This window comes from Melampsora larici-populina, assembly GCF_000204055.1.
Source record: "Melampsora larici-populina 98AG31 unplaced genomic scaffold MELLAscaffold_10, whole genome shotgun sequence".
Classification (NCBI taxonomy): Eukaryota; Fungi; Basidiomycota; class Pucciniomycetes; order Pucciniales; family Melampsoraceae; genus Melampsora; species Melampsora laricis-populina.
In genome coordinates, this window is record NW_006768774.1 from 1,095,344 (window position 1) to 1,118,521 (window position 23,178).

At 43.6% G+C, this 23,178-nt stretch overlaps 4 protein-coding genes across 4 annotated transcripts; 2 read left to right on the forward strand and 2 right to left on the reverse strand.

Moving 5' to 3' along the window:
* Nucleotides 1–3,067: 3,067 nt before the first annotated feature.
* On the reverse strand, nucleotides 3,068–6,318 carry MELLADRAFT_84361 (uncharacterized protein; the record flags this gene model as incomplete). Its single annotated transcript, XM_007407840.1, has 11 exons — nucleotides 3,068–3,619; nucleotides 3,691–4,002; nucleotides 4,083–4,279; nucleotides 4,358–4,664; nucleotides 4,730–4,906; nucleotides 4,975–5,133; nucleotides 5,231–5,596; nucleotides 5,693–5,911; nucleotides 5,992–6,075; nucleotides 6,137–6,208; nucleotides 6,265–6,318. The coding sequence occupies 11 exons, from the start codon at nucleotides 6,316–6,318 to the stop codon at nucleotides 3,068–3,070; spliced, it is 2,499 nt and encodes an 832-aa protein (XP_007407902.1).
* Nucleotides 6,319–8,304: 1,986 nt separating this feature from the next.
* Nucleotides 8,305–9,966, reverse strand: MELLADRAFT_104662 (uncharacterized protein; the record flags this gene model as incomplete). The annotated part of the gene is made up of 2 exons (XM_007407839.1): nucleotides 8,305–8,639; nucleotides 9,183–9,966. The coding sequence occupies 2 exons, from the start codon at nucleotides 9,964–9,966 to the stop codon at nucleotides 8,305–8,307; spliced, it is 1,119 nt and encodes a 372-aa protein (XP_007407901.1).
* A 5,332-nt stretch (nucleotides 9,967–15,298) lies between these two features.
* Nucleotides 15,299–16,232, forward strand: MELLADRAFT_84362 (uncharacterized protein; the record flags this gene model as incomplete). The annotated part of the gene is made up of 4 exons (XM_007407720.1): nucleotides 15,299–15,383; nucleotides 15,454–15,698; nucleotides 15,784–16,012; nucleotides 16,075–16,232. The coding sequence occupies 4 exons, from the start codon at nucleotides 15,299–15,301 to the stop codon at nucleotides 16,230–16,232; spliced, it is 717 nt and encodes a 238-aa protein (XP_007407782.1).
* A 4,012-nt stretch (nucleotides 16,233–20,244) lies between these two features.
* On the forward strand, nucleotides 20,245–22,168 carry MELLADRAFT_84363 (uncharacterized protein; the record flags this gene model as incomplete). Its single annotated transcript, XM_007407721.1, has 10 exons — nucleotides 20,245–20,308; nucleotides 20,383–20,440; nucleotides 20,517–20,604; nucleotides 20,696–20,787; nucleotides 20,859–21,063; nucleotides 21,131–21,190; nucleotides 21,271–21,336; nucleotides 21,520–21,627; nucleotides 21,669–21,765; nucleotides 21,840–22,168. 10 exons carry the CDS (start codon nucleotides 20,245–20,247, stop codon nucleotides 22,166–22,168), a joined length of 1,167 nt encoding a protein of 388 aa, XP_007407783.1.
* Between the last annotated feature and the right edge of the window lie 1,010 nt (nucleotides 22,169–23,178).

Sequence of the window (23,178 nt, forward strand, 5' to 3'; positions counted from 1 at the left end):
TCATCTGCTATTGCGTTCATAATGGCTTGGTATTTCTTTCAGGAGTGAATTTCTTCACATATATTTGTTTTCTCAGTTAAAAATTGCTCACCATTGTGTATATTATATTTCCTAATTTATTTCGTAGAAGCTCTTTCGCTACACAAGTTGATCAGCTGAAGGAGGCGACAGACCAAATCAAATCAGGTCAGGCCTTGGCAGAACTTCGTCAGATTCAACACACCCCGGTCACATTCATTGAATCAATGAAGTCTCTCAGCAACAATCTGATTCTCAAACCGATAGACTTTCTTGCTCTAAGAGAGTTATCGGGTGTGTTGAAGACTTGCACGGAGCTGACAGAGTCATCAGCTACTGTAAGCCTCCTGGCGAAAGTATTGGAGAACGTTGATTTGGTCTCCGACATGATGCGCCAGCTCAACGGCAAAGGACACACCGAGCTTGAATCTTCATGCGTGAGGTGAGTAAGGCCACTGCCAAACGTTTGGGCAGATTTTGATTTTCAACGATTAACATGATATTTGTGAACTACATAGTTCATTTTCTGGTTCAATCGTCAGGAAGCCACCAATGACATGCACACCGCCAAAAGAATCCTCGACCGTCATCGCGATTCGTTAAGTGTCCTATCAAGGTCTATCACAAGTATCCTTAATACGATTCAAATCACGAACAAAGCCAACGAGGACGCAAGGTACCACCTTCACATCATGGAAAGGAAATTAACTCAAAGTTCCATATTCAGCCGCATCACAGACGCTTTCGGTTCAACCAGAAGTCAAGACTTGAATCAAAATCTACAATCAATCAGAGGGATACTGAGCCAGACGCACGAGATCTCCACGTTTTTGAACAATACAAGACCTCTTCTAAAGCTATATCAGGACAACCTTCATTCTTGGCTGGTGAGTACTAATTTGGATTATGTTACGCTTCTCTGATGCTAATCATAAGTCATTGATCAGAGTGTGGTAGTGGACCGCATGAAAACTCCAAGAACGCCCATGAAGTTAATATGCAGTGTCTGATACTGCTAGATGCAATACGCAGTCATGTCGGCCAGTTATCGCCAGATCCACCATCGGAAAAAATTGCATTGGGAAGTGTTCTTGGTGACTAGTAGGCGTTGTATGCATTCATTCAGATTATCTCGTCCACTGGTTGGCTGCGTGAGCTCGCGTTGTGATTGTAGTTTAAATCTTCATGTTCTCCTTCACTACTGCTTCTTACAAGCTGGTAGTGACTATTTCAGCACATGAAATCGCCTCCTATTTTTTGATCAATCACCGCTATACTTGCAATATCATTCACCCCACCCAACTTTAGCTCTTTACTGTAGGTACCCACCAAATTCGAGCCCCAAGCTTTGAGTCATAAAAACGCTCTTTTCTTTTGTTAAAAGATCACACATTGTCAAATATATCACTTTCAGAAAAGTATTCACACACAATCTTTAAGTACAAATTTTTACCTCTTCAAAATCGAAAGATTCAACGTCTTTCCTATTGTGACTTCGAATCACCTGCTATGCCTTTTTCGAATGGAACAGTACCCATGTAATTCATTTATTTCTGTTCTTTTGGGAATTCGAAGTCAAATATATTGTGGTTCCCTTACCTTTCAGACTTAAACTGGACGTCGACCCACTGTGAGCCTACTCACATTTTAATGTTTTTTATTTCATCTTCCTCTCTTGAGGTTCTTTCACCTTGTAGAATTTTTTCAAACAAAATCTTGATTTGGCGGTATACTTGAGCAAGGAAGTGTAGGTTTTGTGTGTCAATGAATTCTAAACCCTACCTCAAAGTTGCTAGTTTGAACTTTGAACTTCGAAGAAATCCGAACTTCAAAGCTCGAACTTCAAAGCTCAAAGACTTTGAGCTTCATTCCAAAAAGCTATGAAATTGAACCTTGAGGTGAAATCCGAAAAGTTGGGATTTCAAAATTGGTGAGCTTCAACAAAGAAGAGGACTATTTGCCCACCGATTTTTACACTTTGATCCCGTCGTGTCCTCAAAATTTCAACAAATTTTTCCAACCATATTAAGAGAAAGAGAAAGACTTCAGATTCATTGAGATCATGTGAGAAACGGTATGTCTTCCGACTCGTTCAAATACTCTTGAAACAGGAGCCATGCTATATCCCATCTATTCCATCCTGATGATGCTTCTACAAGTTGTACATTGTCCACTCTTGATAATTTATCCATGCATTTTCGTGCCTTGGTTTTAAATGGCTGCCTGAAGGCGGTTTGTCATGATGATGCACCAATTCCTACCTTGTCTCTCTATGTCTCGTTTAAATGTGTAATTTTGACACATCCGTCATGCAGCTTTCAATTTCATCGATTTGGACATTTTCCTGCTAACCGGGAAATTTTACTATGGTCATAACTCGTGTTCTCGTACTAATCATGTCAAAAATAACCGTAAAAATGGTTAGTACCCTCAGAGCTCAAAGACTGTTTATGCGCGCAATGAGTCAAATCAAGGGATTGGTATTATCAACATCTAGCAAAATTACAAAGATTTAGAAACTGTGGGTCGTATAATATTTACAAGCCAGTATATCTTGAGCCGAGATCTTTACGGTCGTGAAGAGGACCTTCATGAGAGGGTCAGAAAAGAATTATCCAAGATGCATTCCTTCATTTCAAGACTTTCCAAATCTTTCCTGTCAAGTGAGCGCAGCCACACGTCACTGTAGCAATCTTTGGGCAAGCCTGCGGGCCATCGCGACTTCCCCCCCTCTGGTCGATAGTTCGAGAGAACACGCTTCGCGGGTTTCCGTCCAGGTCGCCTCGGGAATTCCTCTTGCCTCATCTTGTGGTAACTTTCATCAATGTTTTCCACGAGTGATGTAGCCAGGGAGCTGCGCCATACCGGGGTGTGCCTCACTCGGTCTTCGTTCAGCACGTCTTCGTCGGACTCGTCTGACGAGCACAGTCGTTCGTCTTCAAATAGATCACTGAATTTTGCAAACGGCGAACTTTCGACATTTCCACACATCTCCTGTCTTCGTTTTGCAAGCTAGAGAACAAGATAGAAAATGTTAGTCTTGAACTTATCATGGTACATCCAAAAGCCCAGAACATACTCGTAATCTTCTTTGTTGTTGACGGTCTCGTTTTTGGTCCGTCTGAAGTACATCTTCATTATTGCTGTATCTTCTCATATGCTTCAGGCGGTACTCAATATGCACTTGCATTAGTTTCATGATACGTTGCGGGTTGTGGTCCACGACATGATACTCTTGACATCCGTATGCTCTGTTGAACGTATCCGTGCAGAATGCAAGAACCCTTCTATTCCAGTCCTCTGCGTTTATATCTTTAGCTGTGCTCAAACCCACATAAGGAAGCCCATATTGCTGAAGTCTACGTCGGTAGTATTGTAGCATACCAGATGCTTCATGTTCCATTTCTTCAGGTTTCCAAGTTGGTCGGAGTTGATCCTGTCTGATCAGGTTGGGGACAGCCTCTCCAAGTGGTGCAGTCTCGTAATCTACAGTGAGCTTCGGCAGGTTTTCGAGGTCTGAGTGTGTTGGGGATTTTGGGAAGTCTACTTTAGAGCGACCCACCCCTGCCATCAGTCGAAAATGCTTCTGTACCTGAAGTGCCTGTGCCAACATTACTTTCAGTTTGACGTTCAATGTGCTGCTTAACAGCTATTCAATCATTTAGGACTCACTGTTTGTTCATCAGCTTCTTTTACCTGTGGAGTCATTGACCTTCGTTCTTGCCGAAGACTTGGACGCTTTGGTTTTTTGGGTGCTTCTTTGGATTTCCTCCACTTTCGTTTTCTTGAGACAGGCGTGGCCGTGCCACTTCCTGTAGCAGATTGCCCATTGGAGTTGATACGTGACGTTGATTGAGAAGTTGATTGATCGTTTTCCGGGTTTTGCACCGGCGTCGATTGTTGTGAGGGTCGTTGGGAAGTGCGATCCGCAGAGGTTGTGCGTTGGAAAGATGGGGTGTTATTAGGAGAAGTCGGTACGCTGGTCTGTGATTTACGAACTAGAGCTCTCAGCACAGATGCAGATCTTTTGGGTGCCGCGGTATAAGAGACATCAACGTGCTTACATCAAAACGAACCCCACGTCCGCCTCTCGCCTCTTCCTCGCGGTATCCTGGACTTGATTGATTATTTTCCGGGTTATGCACCGGCGTCGATTGTTGCGAGGATCGTTGGGAAGCGCGATCCGTAGAGGTTGTGCGTTGGAAAGATGAGGTGTTATTAGGAGAAGTCGGTACGCTAGTCTGTGATTTGCGAAGTAGAGCTCTCAGCACAGATGCAGATCTTTCGGGTGCCGCGGTATAGGAGACATCAAGGCTCCTTACATTAAGAAGAACCCCACCTCTGCCTCTCGCCTCTTCCTCGCGGTTTCCTGGATGGCCTTGCATTTGTGGCGTGGAACAATGTGATGATCCAGACTGCAAGCTGTTTGTAAAATCAAGAAACCCATCCGAGTGTTCTTCATGGGGTGATTCTTGGAATCGAACGAGTGCTTCACGAGATCCTTGAGGAGGTTCTTGACGTGAGTCAGGACAGGGCAATCCGGAAGAGATTTTTTCTATGGCCGCAGATTGGTCAGAAATCTTCCGCCGATTCTCTTCGTCACGATTTCTCAAATCCAATATTTGAAGGCGCAAGTCTTCAGACACCTGTTGAATGTGATGGATTCAGGTAGGGCTCAAGCGTAGGATAATGAGCAATACGCAACACGCACATCAGAAGGTTTATCTTGTACTGCTTGTCGGTCAATTGTGATGACTACCTGTCTTTCAACTGCATCATCTATTGTTTTCCTGAAGGCAGAAAATCTGCTGTTGAATTCGTTTTCAAGATCCAGCTCTGGTCCTTCAACCTGCAAGATCTTGCTTTGCTGAGCCGAAAGTTCTGCAGCCTATTGAGGCAAAGTTTTTTTTGCCTCAGTAAAAAATCAGTTCACAGAAGGGGAACTTGTACACTTACACTGGCCAAAGTCCTTTCTTCTACCATTGAATGAATCAACTTTAGCATTTCCTGTTGAAATTTTTCAAACTTCTCGGCATTCCTGGCTTCGCGCTGGGCTTCAGCTTCCTCTGAGAAGGATTCGACAGCAGAGACTCTGCGTTCAAGATGGTCTTCAGGCTTCAAAAGGGATCAAGCACGAGCACGAACTAATCAGAAGACTGGCTCAAAAATATGGGATAGGTATTGGTGAAAGAATAAAAATGTGGAACCAAACCTTATCAATTTCCATATCATCGCAGATCTGTGGGACCTCGTCCGGAAGTTCGAACTTTTCGGAAAATTGTTCGATAGCATTCTGCTGCTTATGAACAAAGCTTTCGAGTCCCTGCACTACCGTTTTCAGTTCTTTAATTTCCAAGGCCAGAGGTTCAACCTCATCATCCATCATAGTTATGCCGTGTGATGCATTTTGATTCGTCAGCTCTTGATGTAGAGTTGTAATCTCCCTGTGGACAAGGTTAGCCATATTCTTGCGATCTTCATCTCTCGCACCCTCCATAAGTTGTTGCTGAGCTTTCAAAAGCGCTTCGACTTGGTTAAAAATTTTCTTGATAATCTCTTGTTCTTTTGCAAACAGTTTCTAGAAGATATGCGGGAAAAACAGTTCAATTAAAGAAAGTTCGAGTGGTGTTGATGAGATAAGGGGCAAAAGGGAATAGAGGGAGAGTATAGTAACCTCTTCAAACGTCACCGCAGCTACATCGTTGCTTGCCGTAGTGGTTGAAAGCTCCTTGGATTGATTTGATGTGACCAAACCCAACAGGTTGGACTCAACTTCTTTTGCCTCTATATCATCAATCTTGACATCAATTTTTTGCATTCTTCCCTCTATGCCCTTGATCGTAGAAAGAAGGCTTTGAATTTTGCGGGTGTCCTGTTTGTCACGAGCAATTGTCTACGCATGTGGAAAAGTCAATGTTAAGCAGATTGGTCAGAAATACGAATACCAGTAAAAAACCAAATTCCAAAATGAACCTCTTTTATGGCTTCAATGTTCTCTTTACAGTTCTCGAGATCGTTGTACCACACAGGACCAATGTCTGTACTCTCGCTTTGCGCCTGTTAAGACTTTCTCTTTAGTTTTGTTCAAAGTTATACTCATCATAAAATCAAGACTGACCGGGATTCCGGAAGGCTTTGTAAGTTTTTTCCTTATCTGTTCCATCTGCGTGAGTATCATACCCATCATCACCTGAGAAGGAGAAGCATATCAGTGAAGAATATAAGTCCGACAATCTTTCTACTTACCTCGTTGTCGAGGACCTTTTGCCCTAAGGCCATGACATGCACATTTTCATCCATGACAGCAACAGCTTAAAGTATTTGTTCTAAGAGTGAGATTTGGGGATGAGGTGTATTTTGTGTTTTGATGCTAGGTGTAACTTATGAAATTGGGTCGTGATTGAAGAGTTGCAAGGAATACTATTCGCTGGGTGATAGCAGTCTCAAGTGATGTATATACTGTTTATATAGAGTAAGATTGCCTTTGGACTTTTGTCACGCTGTGACTGGTGTTGCTAGCTCGCACAGGCATACGCAGCCGCGTTTCCTGAGCAATCGACGATGTCTTGAGATTTGAAGGCATCTGAATGATAGGCGTAATTTGCCTTTTTGTTTACTGAGTATCAGTTCAAAGCTGCAGGTATTCAACAAACAACGGATGCGTTTTGAGAAGGCTTACGTATACTCTACGCGGTCTGAAGTTCCGGTACAAGTGCGTAATCATATGTAGATGACTCGAAATATACGTGACATACCAAAATTTTATCACGCGTCACACTTGGCCAAGCTGATCATAGATGAGTCTTGAGGATGCTTTTCGAGGCTCCAGTTGAGCCTCATTGTGGCCTTTCAAAGCGCGTCGAGGACATTGTGTTAGTAGGCAAGTCTGTGCGAGACTCATCAACGCTTCGTGTTTACTGACTATCAGTTCGAAGCATGTAGTCAGGACATACTCAGCTGCGTTTTCTGAATAATAGACAACACCTTGAGATTTGAACATATCACGATCTTAAGCAAGTGCTCAGACTTGGCCAAGCTGATCTTTACATGAGTCTTGGTAATATCCTTTGGATCTTCCAGTGAAGCATGATTGTGTTCTCTCAAAGCACGTCGAAGTCGTGTTGGGTGTATGTATACTGAGTTGATGTGCACGCACGTCAGCAAGAAGGTACTTCCAAACACTCATCACACGCTCAACTCCTCCGTCACATATCTATAATCAGTGACTTTGACAAAAATCGAAGCGTTCTCTTCCAGTTCAGCACAATTGTCACCTTTCGAAGCACGTCAAAGTCACAGTGCCACAGCCTACCATACATGTCTAGTTCGAAGCAGGCGAAACAACGGGAGATCTCCGTTTTCCAAACTTCACGTATACCCTCTCATGTTACTACGTCAGGATTACTGAAAGTCAGTGCATGTATTGATAGACGGGAATAGGCTGAAAAGGGCTTTTGGGCAATGGTAGTCGGGTACGCAAGGAGGTCCATTCGTCAAAGACAAAAATTATAACCCATCTAGCTACTAGACGATAATCTTTCCATATGTCTTGTGCGGATGGAGATCTAGGAGGATGAAGAAATACGCTTCCCTAGCTTCTCAAGTTCCCTCTCGATTACCCGATTTCTTGACGCATCAAAAACATAAGTCGTTACACTAGTTTTTGACTAAAACCTTTCAAAGAAGGGGTTTTCTGTTTTTTCTTGTTGATATTTTCAAAGACTTGATATGTTCAACATCAAGGAATCAATACAATTTGCAAAATTGAACAGGAATAGAAAAGCCCAGGTGGTTTCGAATTGGATTCGAAATGCCATGGTTTAATCCGCGAGAATACGGTGATCGCTTGTAATACATGCAGTGGCCAGCCAGATGAGAAAAGTTCACATACGACCTGTAGATTGGGTTCGAGATAATCAATGAAATCGCAGTCACAATTCTGATTATTTATGAGTATCCATGTAATCAAAGGTGTAATCTTTATATAATTGGGATCATTGGAAGGGTGGTGTTATGACTCCACAAACAGTACGAACTAAACCTCATTCAGACCTTTCTCCAATGCAAGCTCATTGTTAGTCAGTTGCGGGTCCTGGGATCATCTTGATTACTTATTCACATTGTTGGCATCAGGTTTATTTACAAACAGCCTAAGTATCGTGTCTACCAGTCTTTTTCAAGGTGGCCTATCAGATGATGTAGGGAATGGATGAAGCACAATATCTTTCTACTGCCCAAACAACAAACGAATTTTGTATCAAGTGGTCAAAAAAAGTTCAAAAATGATCAAGTTTGATTGCACAAAAACTTGCTCAAGTTGATGATTAGTGTGGTTGGCTGATTTATCCCAAAGCACCTGTCAGGGGTATCCCAAGCCACTCCTTGAGCAACAAGCTCATCAACTCGCACCAGTTCCTTCTTTTTGGGAGAGCTGTACACAACCGTCATTCTGGCGTTCGGCCAATTGTCAAGTCCATGCTTGGCTTTCTCGGCAGCTCGAAGCTCAGAGAATCGGATCACTTCGAACCATAGTTGAGCCTTTGGATTGTTTTTCGGCCCAGGTTTGGTTATGAATATCTCGTTGATTCGTCCCCACCGATATGTCGTTGGCCCGCGCGCATCTTTAAAGTGATACAGAACAATACTGTTCCCCTGGTGATGATCCCAGGTCGAGTAGGATATGCCACCGTGATTTACCATTTTTTTTTGGTTGACCATGCGTCCCAGCAATATGTGATGGGAGGGAGGTGGGGTTTTGTAATGCCGAGTAGCCACAACAACATGCCCGCATCCTAACTCCTTCATACGCCAAGCAAGATTCTCATGGGTGACATAGTCCAGGGTCTCTGCTTTTTTTTCATCATAGCAATAGGTGGGTTCTTCAGCTAGATCAATGGTCGTATGCCCGTCAAATTCAGAAGTACTACCTCGTGGGCCACCACTGGGATCCAAAAACTTCAAAAGTCTTGTCGCGATGGCTTTTGGAAGATCTTCACACAGTATTTTCAAGATAGGTCGTAAGTTCTGCCCCGTGGTCCATATCTTGATTCTTGTCAGTTCGCGTGAATCTATGATTTATTCGTCAGTCCAGTCTGTATTCTAGTCAGTAAAACAACTTGCGAACTTACTAGGATGGTTGTTGTTGGGAATATTCGCCAGCACACCATTCAGCCTCTCAAAGGACCATGCAGTCCAGAAAGGAGCAGGACCAAAGCGTCGAATGCACTCTGGGAGATGAAGCGCCATGTGATGATTGGGTAGCACAGGCAGTGATCTATAAAGTTTAGAATATCCGTTTCGATAGCTTCGAAGGTGATATCGGAGGGATCTGACGTCATTTTCCGTCACTTCCACCCTTCGAACAATATTCACTACACTTATAAGATGGAGGACATTGCGAACAAAATCGTGGTCTGTGAAATTTGCTGCACCGTCTTCTTTGTTCAGGACAGAAATGATAGCAGGAATTATCATGACCTGAAAAAGAATTACCCATTCGTCCGCCTTCAATTTCCCACCCTTCCGCGTGCCTACAGTACTGGGAACACGTCCAACCCAAGATGGAAGCCGGATATTCTTTGCGATATCTTGCAACGCGGCTAAGTTTTGGTTTTTGTCGAAGAACTGGAAACCAGGTTCATCTCCATAGGCCTCTTCGTAGTCAGAGAGGTCGTTGTCCAATGCTTCGTCCTCTGAAAAGCCATCCGTATCTTCTTGGCTTGTGTGGTCATCTTTGAGGGATGTCTCCGGAAATTGGTTGCTCTCTAAATTCATATTTTCAAGTGCAAACAACAATCTATCATCATCCTCTGCTGATAGGTATCCCGTAGCTGGGAGTGATGATTCGGAATCCAAAGTTTCGGCCTCTGCATTGCCTGAATCATCCATCTTACGAAGATCGGATGCCCCTGTCTCTGTATCTGAGCCTTCGCCATCTCTATCGTCCATATTCTTATCGTCGTCGGGAGATTGCGAGACAGACTTCATTCCAAACGCCTTTGTGCCATGATTTTTGACTATGCCAAGAAATATGTTGTGCATTGGTTCTACGATGGTGTTCTTGAGAGGATCAAAATAAGGTAGCTCCCACAGCACAGAGTATCGTACGCCGTATTCACCAAATATCGCTTCCCGATCTTTGACCGTTGTTGCATTCCTCCATGCCAAAGATTGTTCCCGAAGAGTGTGCGTACATTTTCTTAGTTCTCTCGGAATCTGTAGAAGATTTATGTCATCCTTGTCGATCTTACACAGTGAGCAAAAGTGTCGCTTTGACGAATGGCCAGCCATTCCCAAAACCTTTCGTATTGCGGGAAGATCACAGATAATGGGACCTAGCATAGCACGAATTATTCTTCCATTTGTAGGGTATTTGGCGGTAGAAGAGAACTTTACACCCTTCCATAGGACCTGCAGTTCGTGAACCAGAGGTGCCAGCACGTGGTTTATTTGGTCTACGTTAGGCTCCGAAGGACCAGGTGTCAGGCCAACCAGAAAGATGTTCTCCTGAGATGTCCGAATCTGAGGCGGCAAGTTTAAACAGACCAATGCAATAGTACCCAGCGAAATTTGCTTCAAAGCAGCCTTATTTCCGTTAGCATTAAACCAATCCACGTTCAAGGCAAACACCAGATTTCCGGGAAGGGAGGTAAATTTCTGTCCGTCTGGTCCACGAAGCGAGTGCCACATTGAAGCGTGCCGCACGTCTTTCATTGTTGAGCAATCTTTTTCAATTTGTTTTGCGTCCCATTCCAGCAGTTCCTCAATTCCAGGCCGATTCAGAAATCGAGCTAACCAGTCAGTGAAAGATACGGTTGAAAATAGCCGGCATGGTTTTGGAGTGGTCCCGTCTAGATCCTCAGCTCCATGGGAAAGGGCTTCTGAACATTCACGGCTCCGGGGGGTAAGTCGAGACGTGCAAAACTTGGGTATATCTTTATTGTAGGACAATTTGAAGCATTTGGGACAGCATACTGTTCGGCGAATCTTGGGCTCAACTCTCAGTCCATCCAGAAATGTACTCATAGTCTTTGGCACCACGACATGCGGATCCTTTGCTTTCTCGTAGTCAATGGAGGACACTGAACCTATCAGATGCAGGCAAAGTGTGGCTGCCTCCACACTTATGTGTTTGAATAGATGTAAACACGCGATCATGAGGAAGTAGGCTAAGTCACCAGGATGCCAACGCCGAAATGTTTTGTAGTATTCTGGGCTGTAGATGCCTGAAAACCAAATAAATAACAATTGTCAACAATTATGTATATCAAACTACACGTGTATTCAAGAAATGAAGAGGTTACGGACTTGAATCTATGATTGGACCATCCCACATTGGTTGAAAGTGGCTTTCGGTTGTTTTGTGGCTGGCTGAGGTTCTGTCTGAGTTTGGATAAGCAAAGGGCGACGTTTCCTGTGAGGCATTTTGAGAATCTTGCAGTTTTGATGGGATCTCTGTCACGTATAAAGTATTAGAGCCGGCAATGAATTAGAAGATGAAGCAAATGTACCCCCACACACCTGAAACATCCGAGGGCAGAGACGTTATTTGTGTCGCGCAAGTGGGACGTGTTCCAAACCCCTTGACGTGTGTTTTGTAGTTTCTGGGCCTCCACAGGGTTCCTCGTACATCTTCCCTGTGTGGGGTTCTGTAGGTGTTTTTCTGACAGTCGGAACAGTGACAGGGTATTAAAGTTGATGGGGTCATCTTGCAAGACGCTGATTAGCAAATGAATAGTATACGATAAATATAAATACTTTCCACGTGAGATGTCCAAAAACGAGTATGTATGATGTGACTTTTAGTGCCCTGCGTCTTATTACGAATTAAAATACAGAGTCAATTGCTTGTTCAGGATTCAGAACTTGGTGCGCAACATGGGATGTTGATTGTCCAAGCGAAGCATATAAGCCGAACTAAGGATGTCTTGTATACGCTGAAGACCATAGGATGGTAGAATTTTGAATTACGTAGCTGTGCTGCACGCTGTTTGATATCAGGCAAGTATGCCGCAAAACCTCTGCTAGGCGCAAGAACCTGAATTTTCCAAATTCACCTGAGGGATGGCTTACGCGCTGAGTCTGTATGGTTTTGAGCGACTCAGCGGCTGCGTAGACATTGGGTCCAAGCCAAACAAGAACCTCAGCCACTAGCTCATTAAAGCGTTGTACGAATGGCGTAGTACTCTTCCTGTCTGGAGAGACAGGGGTGCGTTATATAATTTGAGGACATCATTCCATAAATCATCATTCTTCCACCATTCTTCGGTAATTGAGCGCAAGACCATAAATCATGTCCATCCACAAGCAAAACAAATGTCAGACTCAGCCGCGCTCTCCACTGCCCTTCTCGGCAACCAATTCAGACCCAATGTCGAATGCCACTTCAAGCACCAGCTATCGGCATATTGATAAGGCTCGGAAACATACTCGCAGGGCAATTGCACGGGACATGACAAGCAAAAAAATCACAGACATCAAAGAAATACTTCATGGTCACGGAAAATGCAGGCAAGATGCTTCTACGTTTCGACCGGAAATTAGACAGGCACGTGTCCCTCTTCTTGAATGAGCTCTAGAGCACTGTCCTGATGCGAGCCGGCCTGTTATACAGGGTCAGCAAGCCAATATTCTCCTATCAATCGATTTGAACGCGAAAAAAATTCAGATTTACCCAACGGTTTACAAGGAGGTTCGCGAAAAGCGTTTCTACGAAGGTGTGTACTACATAACCTTTCAAGACAAGATGCTGTACTGATTGATCTTGACTAAACCACAGGACCCGGCTTCCGTTTTGTAACTATTTTGTCTTTTGGTGTGTTGATGTCGCTCCTTGAGGAGGCGTATCCAACCCTATATTGCGTAGTACTAGGATCTCTTTTGGTCATAGAATGCTACCTTACCTGAATATCCACTCAGTCAATGTATCTGTGATGAATGAGACCAGTTTTCATAGAATTCTTGAACTTCGAACTTACTTCGAACTTACTTCGAACTTACTTCGAACTTACTTCGAACTTACTTCGAGCTTACTTCGAACTTACTTTGAAATTACTTCAAAGTAACTTTGAACCTCGAATTTCGAAGTAGTGAAAGTCCAAGATGTCTGATACAGGCATACAAATTCAATAGTAAAAAAGAGCCCATTTGGAATGATCCCAAGCAATTCATTAATTGCCCACCAAATTGGTGTTGTACAGAATGGGCGAGTCACAGAAGACTAGAGAAGGTAAGAAAATCACAGCTTAAAAGAAGGTACAAGATACCACTCAATTTTTTTTTCCAAGCACTCCTCTCAGGTAGTCTTAAGTACAGACTGGTATGACGAAGTATTTCTCCGCATTACATCTTTTATGAAAGAAACAGAAGTGTGATATCATAACTCAAATACAAAAAACAATAGGCATAGGTACAACCGTTTCCACATCACGGGGCCTTGACGTATATATACAGAGTTGGCAGAGTCACGCGATTTCTTAAAAGATGTACAGACCGCAAGCAAGATTATTACTAGACGCAAGATATGAAAAAAAAACCATAAGGGCTATAGCAACGTAGACAAGGAGGATACACCTTATCAACTTGGTAAAAAAAAAGTAGCGTTCAATAGCTGATGTTGAGTACTCACGTTGATGTCCACCTGATACCTTCAAAGACCAACAAACGGTCCGTATTTACGGAGTACCTTGGCTCTGAAGATGCCAATGACTTTCTGTTTCAACATGCGAGTGGGAAACACGTGACTGGGTACGAAGTGAAGGACGATTGCTCGGAGGATACCACAAGTAGCCGAGCGAGCGCAAAGGTTGCAGTCGGGTGACAGGAATTCGACAAAATTTTCCGGTAGGCTAAATATCTTCTTCCAAAATAGAGGGTCACCGTTAGGCGTTGCTCGCGTCGCCCTACTCCTGACCGCTATGACGCCGCGGCGCCGATTGCGAATAGGTTGAGCCGGCGCAGGGGTGTTGCGTGCCCGATTGGCAGGGGCTGAGCGTCGGCGTACAGGTCGAGAAGGCAGATTTACGTGCCCGGTAATCGAGATATTTCCAGATATTCTCATGGACATGGTGAAAAATCTATAGGACAGGACAAATTAGACATTGTGAGGAAAATTTGGTAATACGGTGAATGTTGTAACTGACTAAAGAAGTGAAAACGTGATCTAAGTGAGTGGATGCCACGCGATGATACGGCAGGTCAACTATTCCGTAAGGCGATTCCAGATCGTGCTTGAAAGCGCAGCAATGTATGACTTCGTAAAGACTATATAGAAGGAAGAGAAATCAGAAAGCTGTTGGGAAGATATGGTGATACTATCAATATTCTGACTGACCCGAACAGCAAAAGCGGGATTGTTGAAGTGAGCAGATGAAATGTTATGATGTCTGAGTTCAGATGTTTGAGGTGGGAATCCCGGATCTTGGCTTGGAAGTGAATTGATATATGAGTTGTCGTTATCCTTTATGGTGTGTTTACAGAGAGGATCATACAACGCGAACCCCTTGTCGCACAAATCAGTGGTAAGATGCGCTCCTTTCAAGCAGTCTCGCCGCTACTCACGCGCTCGAGAACACGCCATCGACAATGAAGTTGTCATGCTCAGCGGTAGAATAGAGCCCGCATAAACAAAGTATGTTTGGCTGCTCATTACGATTGTGCTACTTTAATGGGTCCCCCTACTTTAACTAATCCTTTTAAGGGCTTGTAGCCCACCTTACCGACGCGATTTTCGGCTTATCACGGCCACCCCAGTGCACGTAAAACAAATCTCCATATTAGTCCCACCGCTATGGCCGTTTTACGTAGCCATCTTTAGAGGGTTGTTTCCCATCAATTTTGTTCATGAAGTTCTTTGTTATTCCAACAGAGTTGTTTTCAAAGGGAAGAGTATAACGTGAAGCCGTTCTTGTGTAAAAATTGCGTATCACGCGCTCCCCTTAGGCTTCGAGCCACGTGCTGATTTCGGCACTGCTACGCACCTGTGAAGGTGGTACTGTGGAACAAAGGAGTCGCGAACAAAGCCGTAGTTGCTCAGTGCGATCGTGTTGAGGCCAGGTCACTTCAAGCTTGAACGTCCATAACCTCCACCTCTACGGCTTCTTCTCTAGATCATCTCTCCAGATTTCTCTTCACCTATTCAGCTTGATTAATCTTGAGAAAACGAACGCCCACTCGAAACTGGTATGCAGTAGCAACAATCATCCTTTATCCACTTTTTCTAGTCTTCACCATCTGCTTGACCTCTGAAGTGCGAACTTCTTTTCAACATCCACTCTTGTAGATGAAGCTCCGCCGCGCACCACGAATCTTCCACAAGATTCGGAAGCTAACTGATAGGCTTACCAACAGAGTCCGTGGACGTGACGGTAAGAATTGGCCTTGATTAATGAGGTGGACCACTTTTTTACGAATGTAACTTTGCCCTCACTTCTGTAGATGTCAAACGTAAACTGATGGAAACGAAGCAAACTATGCTGCCGAGATTGATGATTGCAAAGATTTCTGCCCACACTGACGACGGCACCCCTCGAACCGGATCTGAAAGTGCACCCGAATCCCATCTCGAAGAGAACCTGGCACATGAACATGGCGCCTTGGTCTCCCTTGAATCTTCCGCTTCGGAAATCGGTCCTGCTTCGATTGTTGCGATTGCCAATCAATCTTTAAGCTCACAAGACCAGGTGAGTTTGAAAGGCTATGTATCTAGCTAGGATGCAGGAGCTGACCACCCACGCACCATCTCGTACTCTGAACCGGTTGTGTAAGGCTCTGTCATTGACCGAGAATGTTCCTTCTGAAATTGAAGAGGTTGAGGGAGCGTCGTCTAGTATTTCTCTGGTGTCAGTGAGAAAGCGACCCTACGAAGAAGCAAATGGCTTGGCAGTCCATCCAGATTTGGTCATCAAGCGAGCAAAACATTCGATTGTACACAACTACGCGGCAGTCTTGCGCCTCATGAAGGACATGTATTTGAATGTGAGAGACATCATCTGTGGTCAGTCGGCGATTTTAGATACATTATATCAACTGAGTAGTTTACTAACTTGATATCCTTAGACCAAGGGCCTGAAATTGATCGAGTTACATCGATGGAGATTAAATACGCTCAAGTGCTTAGCGAAATGAGGAGCATGTTTTCACAAGTTGAACATTACTTTCAGGAACTTCTCTTGGATGAAAAGGATACTGTCATGTATGAAGCGGGTCATATCTGAGTTTTGTATTGACAGAGCTTTGTGTTGTTATGTGATTTTCTGGGTCTGTTTGGAATTAAGGTTGTCCGGAGTTCCCTACTGTGCATCTAGCCCTCTGGATGACTTTTGTTTCCACCTTTGTTTTCAATTCTTTCCTCACCTTTTACATAAATCTGGCCTTTTAATTACGTGGCACGCTTTTTGCTCATGCCATCAAAACTTAGCATTTGCTTACAGAAACAGCTGAAGGTATTTTTGAGCATCAATTTTGATCTCCTGCTTAAAGGTTGGGACGTTCAAAGGTTAATGTTACCTTCGAAAGTTAACATTAACTTTCGAGGTTAACATTAACTTTCGGGGTTAACATTAACTTTTGAAGTTAACATTAACTTTTGAAGTTAACAATAACTTTTGATGTTAACATTAACTTTCGAAGTTGACATTACCTTTCGAAGTTAACATTAACTTTTGAAGTTAACATTTCAAAGTTAACATGCTGAGCCTCAGACCTATCATTTGGAGCTAGTAAATGGAAACTCAAACACGGGCAAATTTTGATTTGAAATTCAAAGACATTAAATTCCAGAAGCCCTATCAACGCTTGCTCACTTTTTACTTTATTGTCAAAATTTTGTATGCAACACAAAATTTTGTATGCAACGTTTTTTTTATGGATCACAAGAGAAAATGCAAACCTCATTCGCAAATTAGACTGCATCGGATATGGTGGGATTGGGTCGAAAGATGATCACCGATTTTGTATCGGGCGCGAGATTGCATCGGGGATGCGGGGTAGATGCGGCCTCGGTTGAGGGCTACGCGATGGGATGATTCTATCGCATTCGGGTTTGAGTCGGAAACGTACTTTGCGTGTTTGCATCGGGCTGAGGCTCAGTTGGATGCCACGTACCCGGTTTGAAATCGGAGCTGTCTTCGATCGGATCAGCCCGCCCGTTTTTGAAACGGACTGAACAATCAGTCGCGTGATGCGTGCTCGATTGCAGATCGGAAGTCTGTCTAATCGCATGACTTGGGCGCGGTTCTGCATCGGGGCGCCCTTCCCGAAATGACAACAGGAAGGGCTTTCCGACGTGAATTTCTTGGCGGTGAGTATTGCTAGTAATAAACATAGTGTGTGGACTTTTTTTTGCGCTTAAAACTGGGAATAATACTACACAACAGTATTGCTTTATTTCACTGGTGCCTTTATCTTTTTCTCTGTTATCACAAAGTGGTCAGCAAGTGCCCTTGTGCTGGTTTCTTTGAAGAAGGCAGTCTTTAGGCAACTTCTACTATATTACACGTAGTAGATTATCCCTTCTTAGGTGTTGTAAAGCTCTTGTTGAGCTTCAAATACTACACCGTTTGATAGCAATTTCAATCACACTTTGTGGCAACTTTGATTGTGGGCATGGACTTTGTGAGGTGATAATATATCAAAACTTACTCAACTTCCAAGCTGGACCTAATCACAAAACTCAGCATGATTTTTACACTGATCCTGCCAATGTCAAAGTTAAAAAGTACTCTTAGAGTGGAAGATCTGCTAACAATGCACAAGAATATGGGCTCAGTGTGCCTGGTCCTTATTATGAAGTTGTTGGTGCATACTCAATTTGTTCAGTTTGATTTGGTCTGCTTTGAAATCGCAGCAATCAAAATGGGAGTCTGTCTGGGTTGCAGGCAGTAATCATTCCTTAATCTTGAGCACAATTTGTGGGTGCAGATTCACACTTTTCACATTTTTTTGCATTGCTTATTTCACATCAATCACCATTTGCGACTGGCTTGAAAATATATGTGAGTACTTTCAAAAAAACAGAAAGGAAGTTGTTCAGATGAGGTAGCTTTACAAACCTAACCCTGAATGAGATTCACACATGTCAATTAATTCTAAAGGCTTTGGGACTGAGTTCACGTGGTGGGTGCGGGTTTTGAATTTTGGGCAGGCCCGGGTGCGGATTTTGAACTTTACAAAGGCACACCTATAGTGAGGGCGCTGAGGTGTACCTCTGAGGCATTAAATTTTTAGACAATCTCAACAACATCAAAAATAGCATTTTTATGTTTCATGATACTGCTGGTGATCAAAAAGGGGCATTTCATCAACCACCATCAACAAAAATCATTGAAAAGGTCATCTTTGTCCCAATCCTCATTCCTCAACTAAAACATTGGTCTCTGTATATCAACACTCTCAGGATGATCCTTTGTCATTCCTCCTGCTTTGCTTATCCTTGCCAGGACTTTGAGATGGAATTTGGAAAATTTAGATGCTAAACACACAATTTTCACCCATAATCACCTGGTAATTGGGTGGGATAGAGCTAAACCTGATATGGGCACGCCAACCCTAAAATCAAGCCAAGAAGGCCTGCCCCAGGTCCAAGCTTTCAACATAGTTTACAATGCCTTTAAGGATTTCTCCTTGTATCTTAGTCTTTTATCAATTAGGAAAAATCTATACATTGTCAACAGACTCTCAGAATCCTGTGACCATTGTGGGTGCTCCTCACCAGATTCCTCAACCCACAATAAAACTGACTGCGCACGCTGGCTCCTGTATTGAAGAACGTCAGGTGTGTCAATGCTGAGACAGCTATGCTGCTACCATGCATTTTTGTGTGTAGTGCAGCTGAGTGCAGTTAACAAGAATCTTACCTCTAGGATAGTGTAGCTTGTCAAGTTACGCTATGCTACAAGCTACTGTAGCTGAGTCTTGTGCCTCTACACTGCAAAAATTGGGTTATCTGGAGTTTCCTGCAAATCTGTGTAGGGTAGCTGTAATTCATGCACGCATAAATCAGGCTAGCTGTAGCTTACCGCGCTGGTGTTAGGTACGCTACCTCGAACTATCCGCTACCGCTAGATTAGCTGTCTCAGCGTTGGGCGCATCTAGACGAGCCCGGATCGATGCGCTTTTGGCAATGCAAAACACGCCGACCCACCATAGTTCACTTGCCGTATCAAGTTGCACTTGATGGTAGTGCGTACACCATCGGTCACAAGATAACAACCGTCCTTTGCTCCCTGGATGTGCGACTCGAACTCATCTTCAAGTTTCTGTTATTGATGATAAGGTTTTTTAGGCTACGTAAATCAGGACTTGTGCGCCCTCAGGCTCGAGTAAGCGTGCGTTCCTTTGAAAGGACCACATATGTATTGTACATAGAGGATTGGACCGGAGCGCTCTGAGATGGTGTTATCCTGAGAGCTGTGAGGGCCGATTCGTTGGGTGCCGTAATGATGAGGCTCATTCCATTTCCAGGCAGTCTAGCTCGGTATGAAGATACTCTAGAGCAGTCGTCAAGAAATTGTCGGGAAAGACGATGCAGCATGACACATGTGCAAAATGCAGTTGAGTTGATGTGATGAGAATGAAATTGGGTCACTTCGCGCATGACTCCGAGTCTTGTCCATCTCATTGAACAACTTCGAGCGTTCGTATCAAGAAGAAAAAGATCACCATGCATGGTTTTGTAATGCTCTAACAGATGTTCTGACTTTGATTAAATCACGGTACAAGTAGGTACAGCTAGTGGAGTTTGCTATAAATTAAAAAATGACACGAGCACTGGACCAACATGAAATGCTGAGATCCTGCCATGGTTGGTTGTGCGGCTCCACTACTAGCATTTCCCCTGAATTTATATCAGCTTCATGGATATTCACTGAGCACTCAAATGAAGCAGGTAATGCCTGGAGCTGATCTTAGTGCTGCCCTGAAAATAAAGAAACGTCGAACTCACATGTTGAAAAGGATTATAAATTGTTAGACAAGGTGACGATCATCTCGCTCTTCTCCATCCTCTTGACCATTCATCATATCATCTTCACAGTACAAGTCCATCCTCTATTCATTTTTGAGCACTTGATCATTATCACCAGACCTTTGTGACATTCGAATTTCTACTTCCTTATCTTTTTACTCTTATTTCTCTCCTTATTCAAGTCACTTTTGACCTTTCACCTCTGTCTCCATCTAACGCAATCTACTTATCCTTCCTATACCTAACTATTAATTACATTCAAGATGGGAAGTCCTCTCGATGCCGAGACTGTTAAACTCATCAGTATCACTCAGACCTATTTTGCTGGTGAGCCAACTAAACTTTCTCTACCTTCTCATATCAACTCTTTCTGAAACGAACGCGCAATTTTGTATGATTAGCCATGTATGCGGTCGCTTTGTGGGACTGGATCATCTGTCTTCCTAAGGAATACCGTCGGTGAGCTCTCTCCTTTTCCTACCATGTTCTTCATAGTCACTTGACATCTAACTTACGCGATTTTCGTTAAACATAGAATTTGGAAAGCTCCATTCTCCTTGATTAAAGTCTTGTACTATTGCAACCGATACTACACGCTGGCCAACCTTCTTCTCGTGCTTTACGTTCGTCGCATCGCTGTTTAATCTCCTTCCGATCTCACAATCCTCTACGACTCGTATATGAGCTGACATCTTGTCTTCTGCTCGTCTTAAGGGGTTCTACTCGAGCATGACTACTGCTGAATGCAGCCGTTTTTACAAGTGGGAACCGGGAGTAGCTTCCTTTACTACAATCTTTGCAGAGGCGTAAGTTTTCATCACAGCCAGTCGCCTTGAGTCCCACATATAACCAACTTGTCCTGAATGTATTTCAACAGTATCTTGGTCATCAGAACCTACGCGCTCTGGGGAAAGAACAAGTACATCTTAGCCGGCTTGTTGCTTGGCTTTACGACGGAATGTGTCGTTTTGTTATTCGCTGTGACCCAGTTCCAGGCAGTCCCTACAAGAGACCCTACTGATCCTGAAAGTCGAGGAGCTTGTATCGCTGGTGGTGGTCCCGGTGGTCACGATTGGTCTATGGTGAGTCTCCTGATTGAGCCACATAGGTTGTTGTCGTGAAACTTAGCTAAGCATTTCGGTTTCATAGGCTTATTGGGTCTCACCTATCGTTATGGACACGATCATGTTGATCTTGACGAGTATTCGCGTGAGTCAAGCTCCCTTTTGCCGGGAAGGTCACTTGCAAACAATATTGACTTATCATTGACTTTCTAAAATATCCAACAGGCTCTTCAATACCGTAATCGTGGTGTCAAGAGCACTGTTTTTCAAACGTTTGTCCGTGATGGTATTGTGAGTTTTAATGACTTCATCGGCCCAATTTTGACGGCGCTGACGATCCTGACTATACGCCTTGACCTCGCAGTTGTACTTTGCGGTCGTTTTCGTGGTCAATCTGTAGGCCGCCTACTCTTTGAATTTGAAATCTCCCTCCTGAATTAATTTATTGAATCCTCACTTCTTTTTCGCGTGTAGTATCAACACGATCTTTTACTCGTTGCCCAACCAAGCCCTTCAAGCGGTCAACAGCCCGATGTCTCTTCTGGTTTGTGTTTGACCAATAGTCACGCGAGGCTTTATCCTGTACTGACTCTTTGATATCTTATGTACCCATATGATTGTAGATGACGTCAATCATGTGCTCTCACATTGTTCTCTCACTTCGAGGAGAAGAAAAAGAGGCGATGGAGAATGTGAGCCGAGATTGGCAGGTCAATACATGTATGTTTCCTTTGTTTCACCTACCTCTCATAGATACGTCCCAGCTTTGCCTGACAAAGTTGCAATTTGATTAGTCCTGAGGAAGAAGAAAGAAAACGGCATGAGTAGCAGCGAAAAACGAGGCGTGATCCGCAGTGTTATCGGTGGTGATCATCTGCCCCCAAGCCGCGATATCGATCTCCACGCTTTTGCTCCTCCTCTGGGTACACATCCTTACGAGGCTAACGGTGATAATCCTAGTGGAGTGGCACCCAATGAAGGCTACCCGGATGAGAAATATGGCGGTGTTCATGTTGATGTAGAGTTGGGGGTAGCCGTTGAGAATGAGAAGCGTAGTTCAGAAACCAATGCTGGTGCAGCTGGTAATTCCTGGAACAGGAACCAGTCACACGGAGGAGCCTGAAAGTTTACGAGCGGTGTTGGTTTTTAAATCATTCAGTTACTTTTATCTCACCTTTGGCATGATTTCATTTGAGCTGTACCTCATCATTTTATCATTATCCTTTTCTTCGGTTTTTTTCTTTTGCTCAGCATGGATGTCTTGTCATACCTAGCCTCCAATTTTTTTTCATTGTCTGTTAGTTTTAGTTTCATCTGGTATAGGTTGTCGTTCACGAGTATGTACATATATAGGCTACCTTTTTTATATTCAAGTGTGGCATATACGTAGACCGGGGTTTTAATGTATTAGTTCGTTTTTCACAACATTGAGCGTAAAGTTACTCAAACTCTTGAGACTTTTCCATGTCGAGACCAACCACTAGGTAAAATTGCACTTCATGTAGTGTTGGGAGAAGCACCATCAGTTCTATATCTTGAGGGCATCGTGCCACTGCCTGTGGAAGAATAGCATTCAAATGAGTCGCCTAAACTGGCCCAGGAATCTAGTACTGACCAGTAGAACAGTCAATCAATCTAGGCATGTAGATCAACCTATCCATGATGCCTCCCGCATCCTACATGATTATGATCTCTATCAGTCATGATGTCAAACGATTCAAACGAGTTGAAGATGGGTGACTGAGCTGCTGTAAAAGTACTTCAATCGAAAACCCATCGCTTCTAAACACACATCCCTAGAGATGACGGACCGAGTCGGAGTCGACCTGAAGGTGACACCAGCACTGAATGCAAAATCACTCGAGTAAGTGCTTTTGAAAGAATATCTGTTGACAGATTGACCATGCATGGGAAGTGAATCGAGTAAGGAGTCAATTCCTTCAATCCATGGCTCATACATATACCATATACCACTTTTTGGACATCATCATCTAATCTTTGTGTCCCCAGAAGTATAATCAAGGATCCTCAACGATTGTTGCAAAGCCACCTAATCACAGTGATCAAGCAGACATTTTTTATCTTACGAAGCTTGAGCGGCTTGTAACGATACCCAGGAGAGAAATTTGTCAT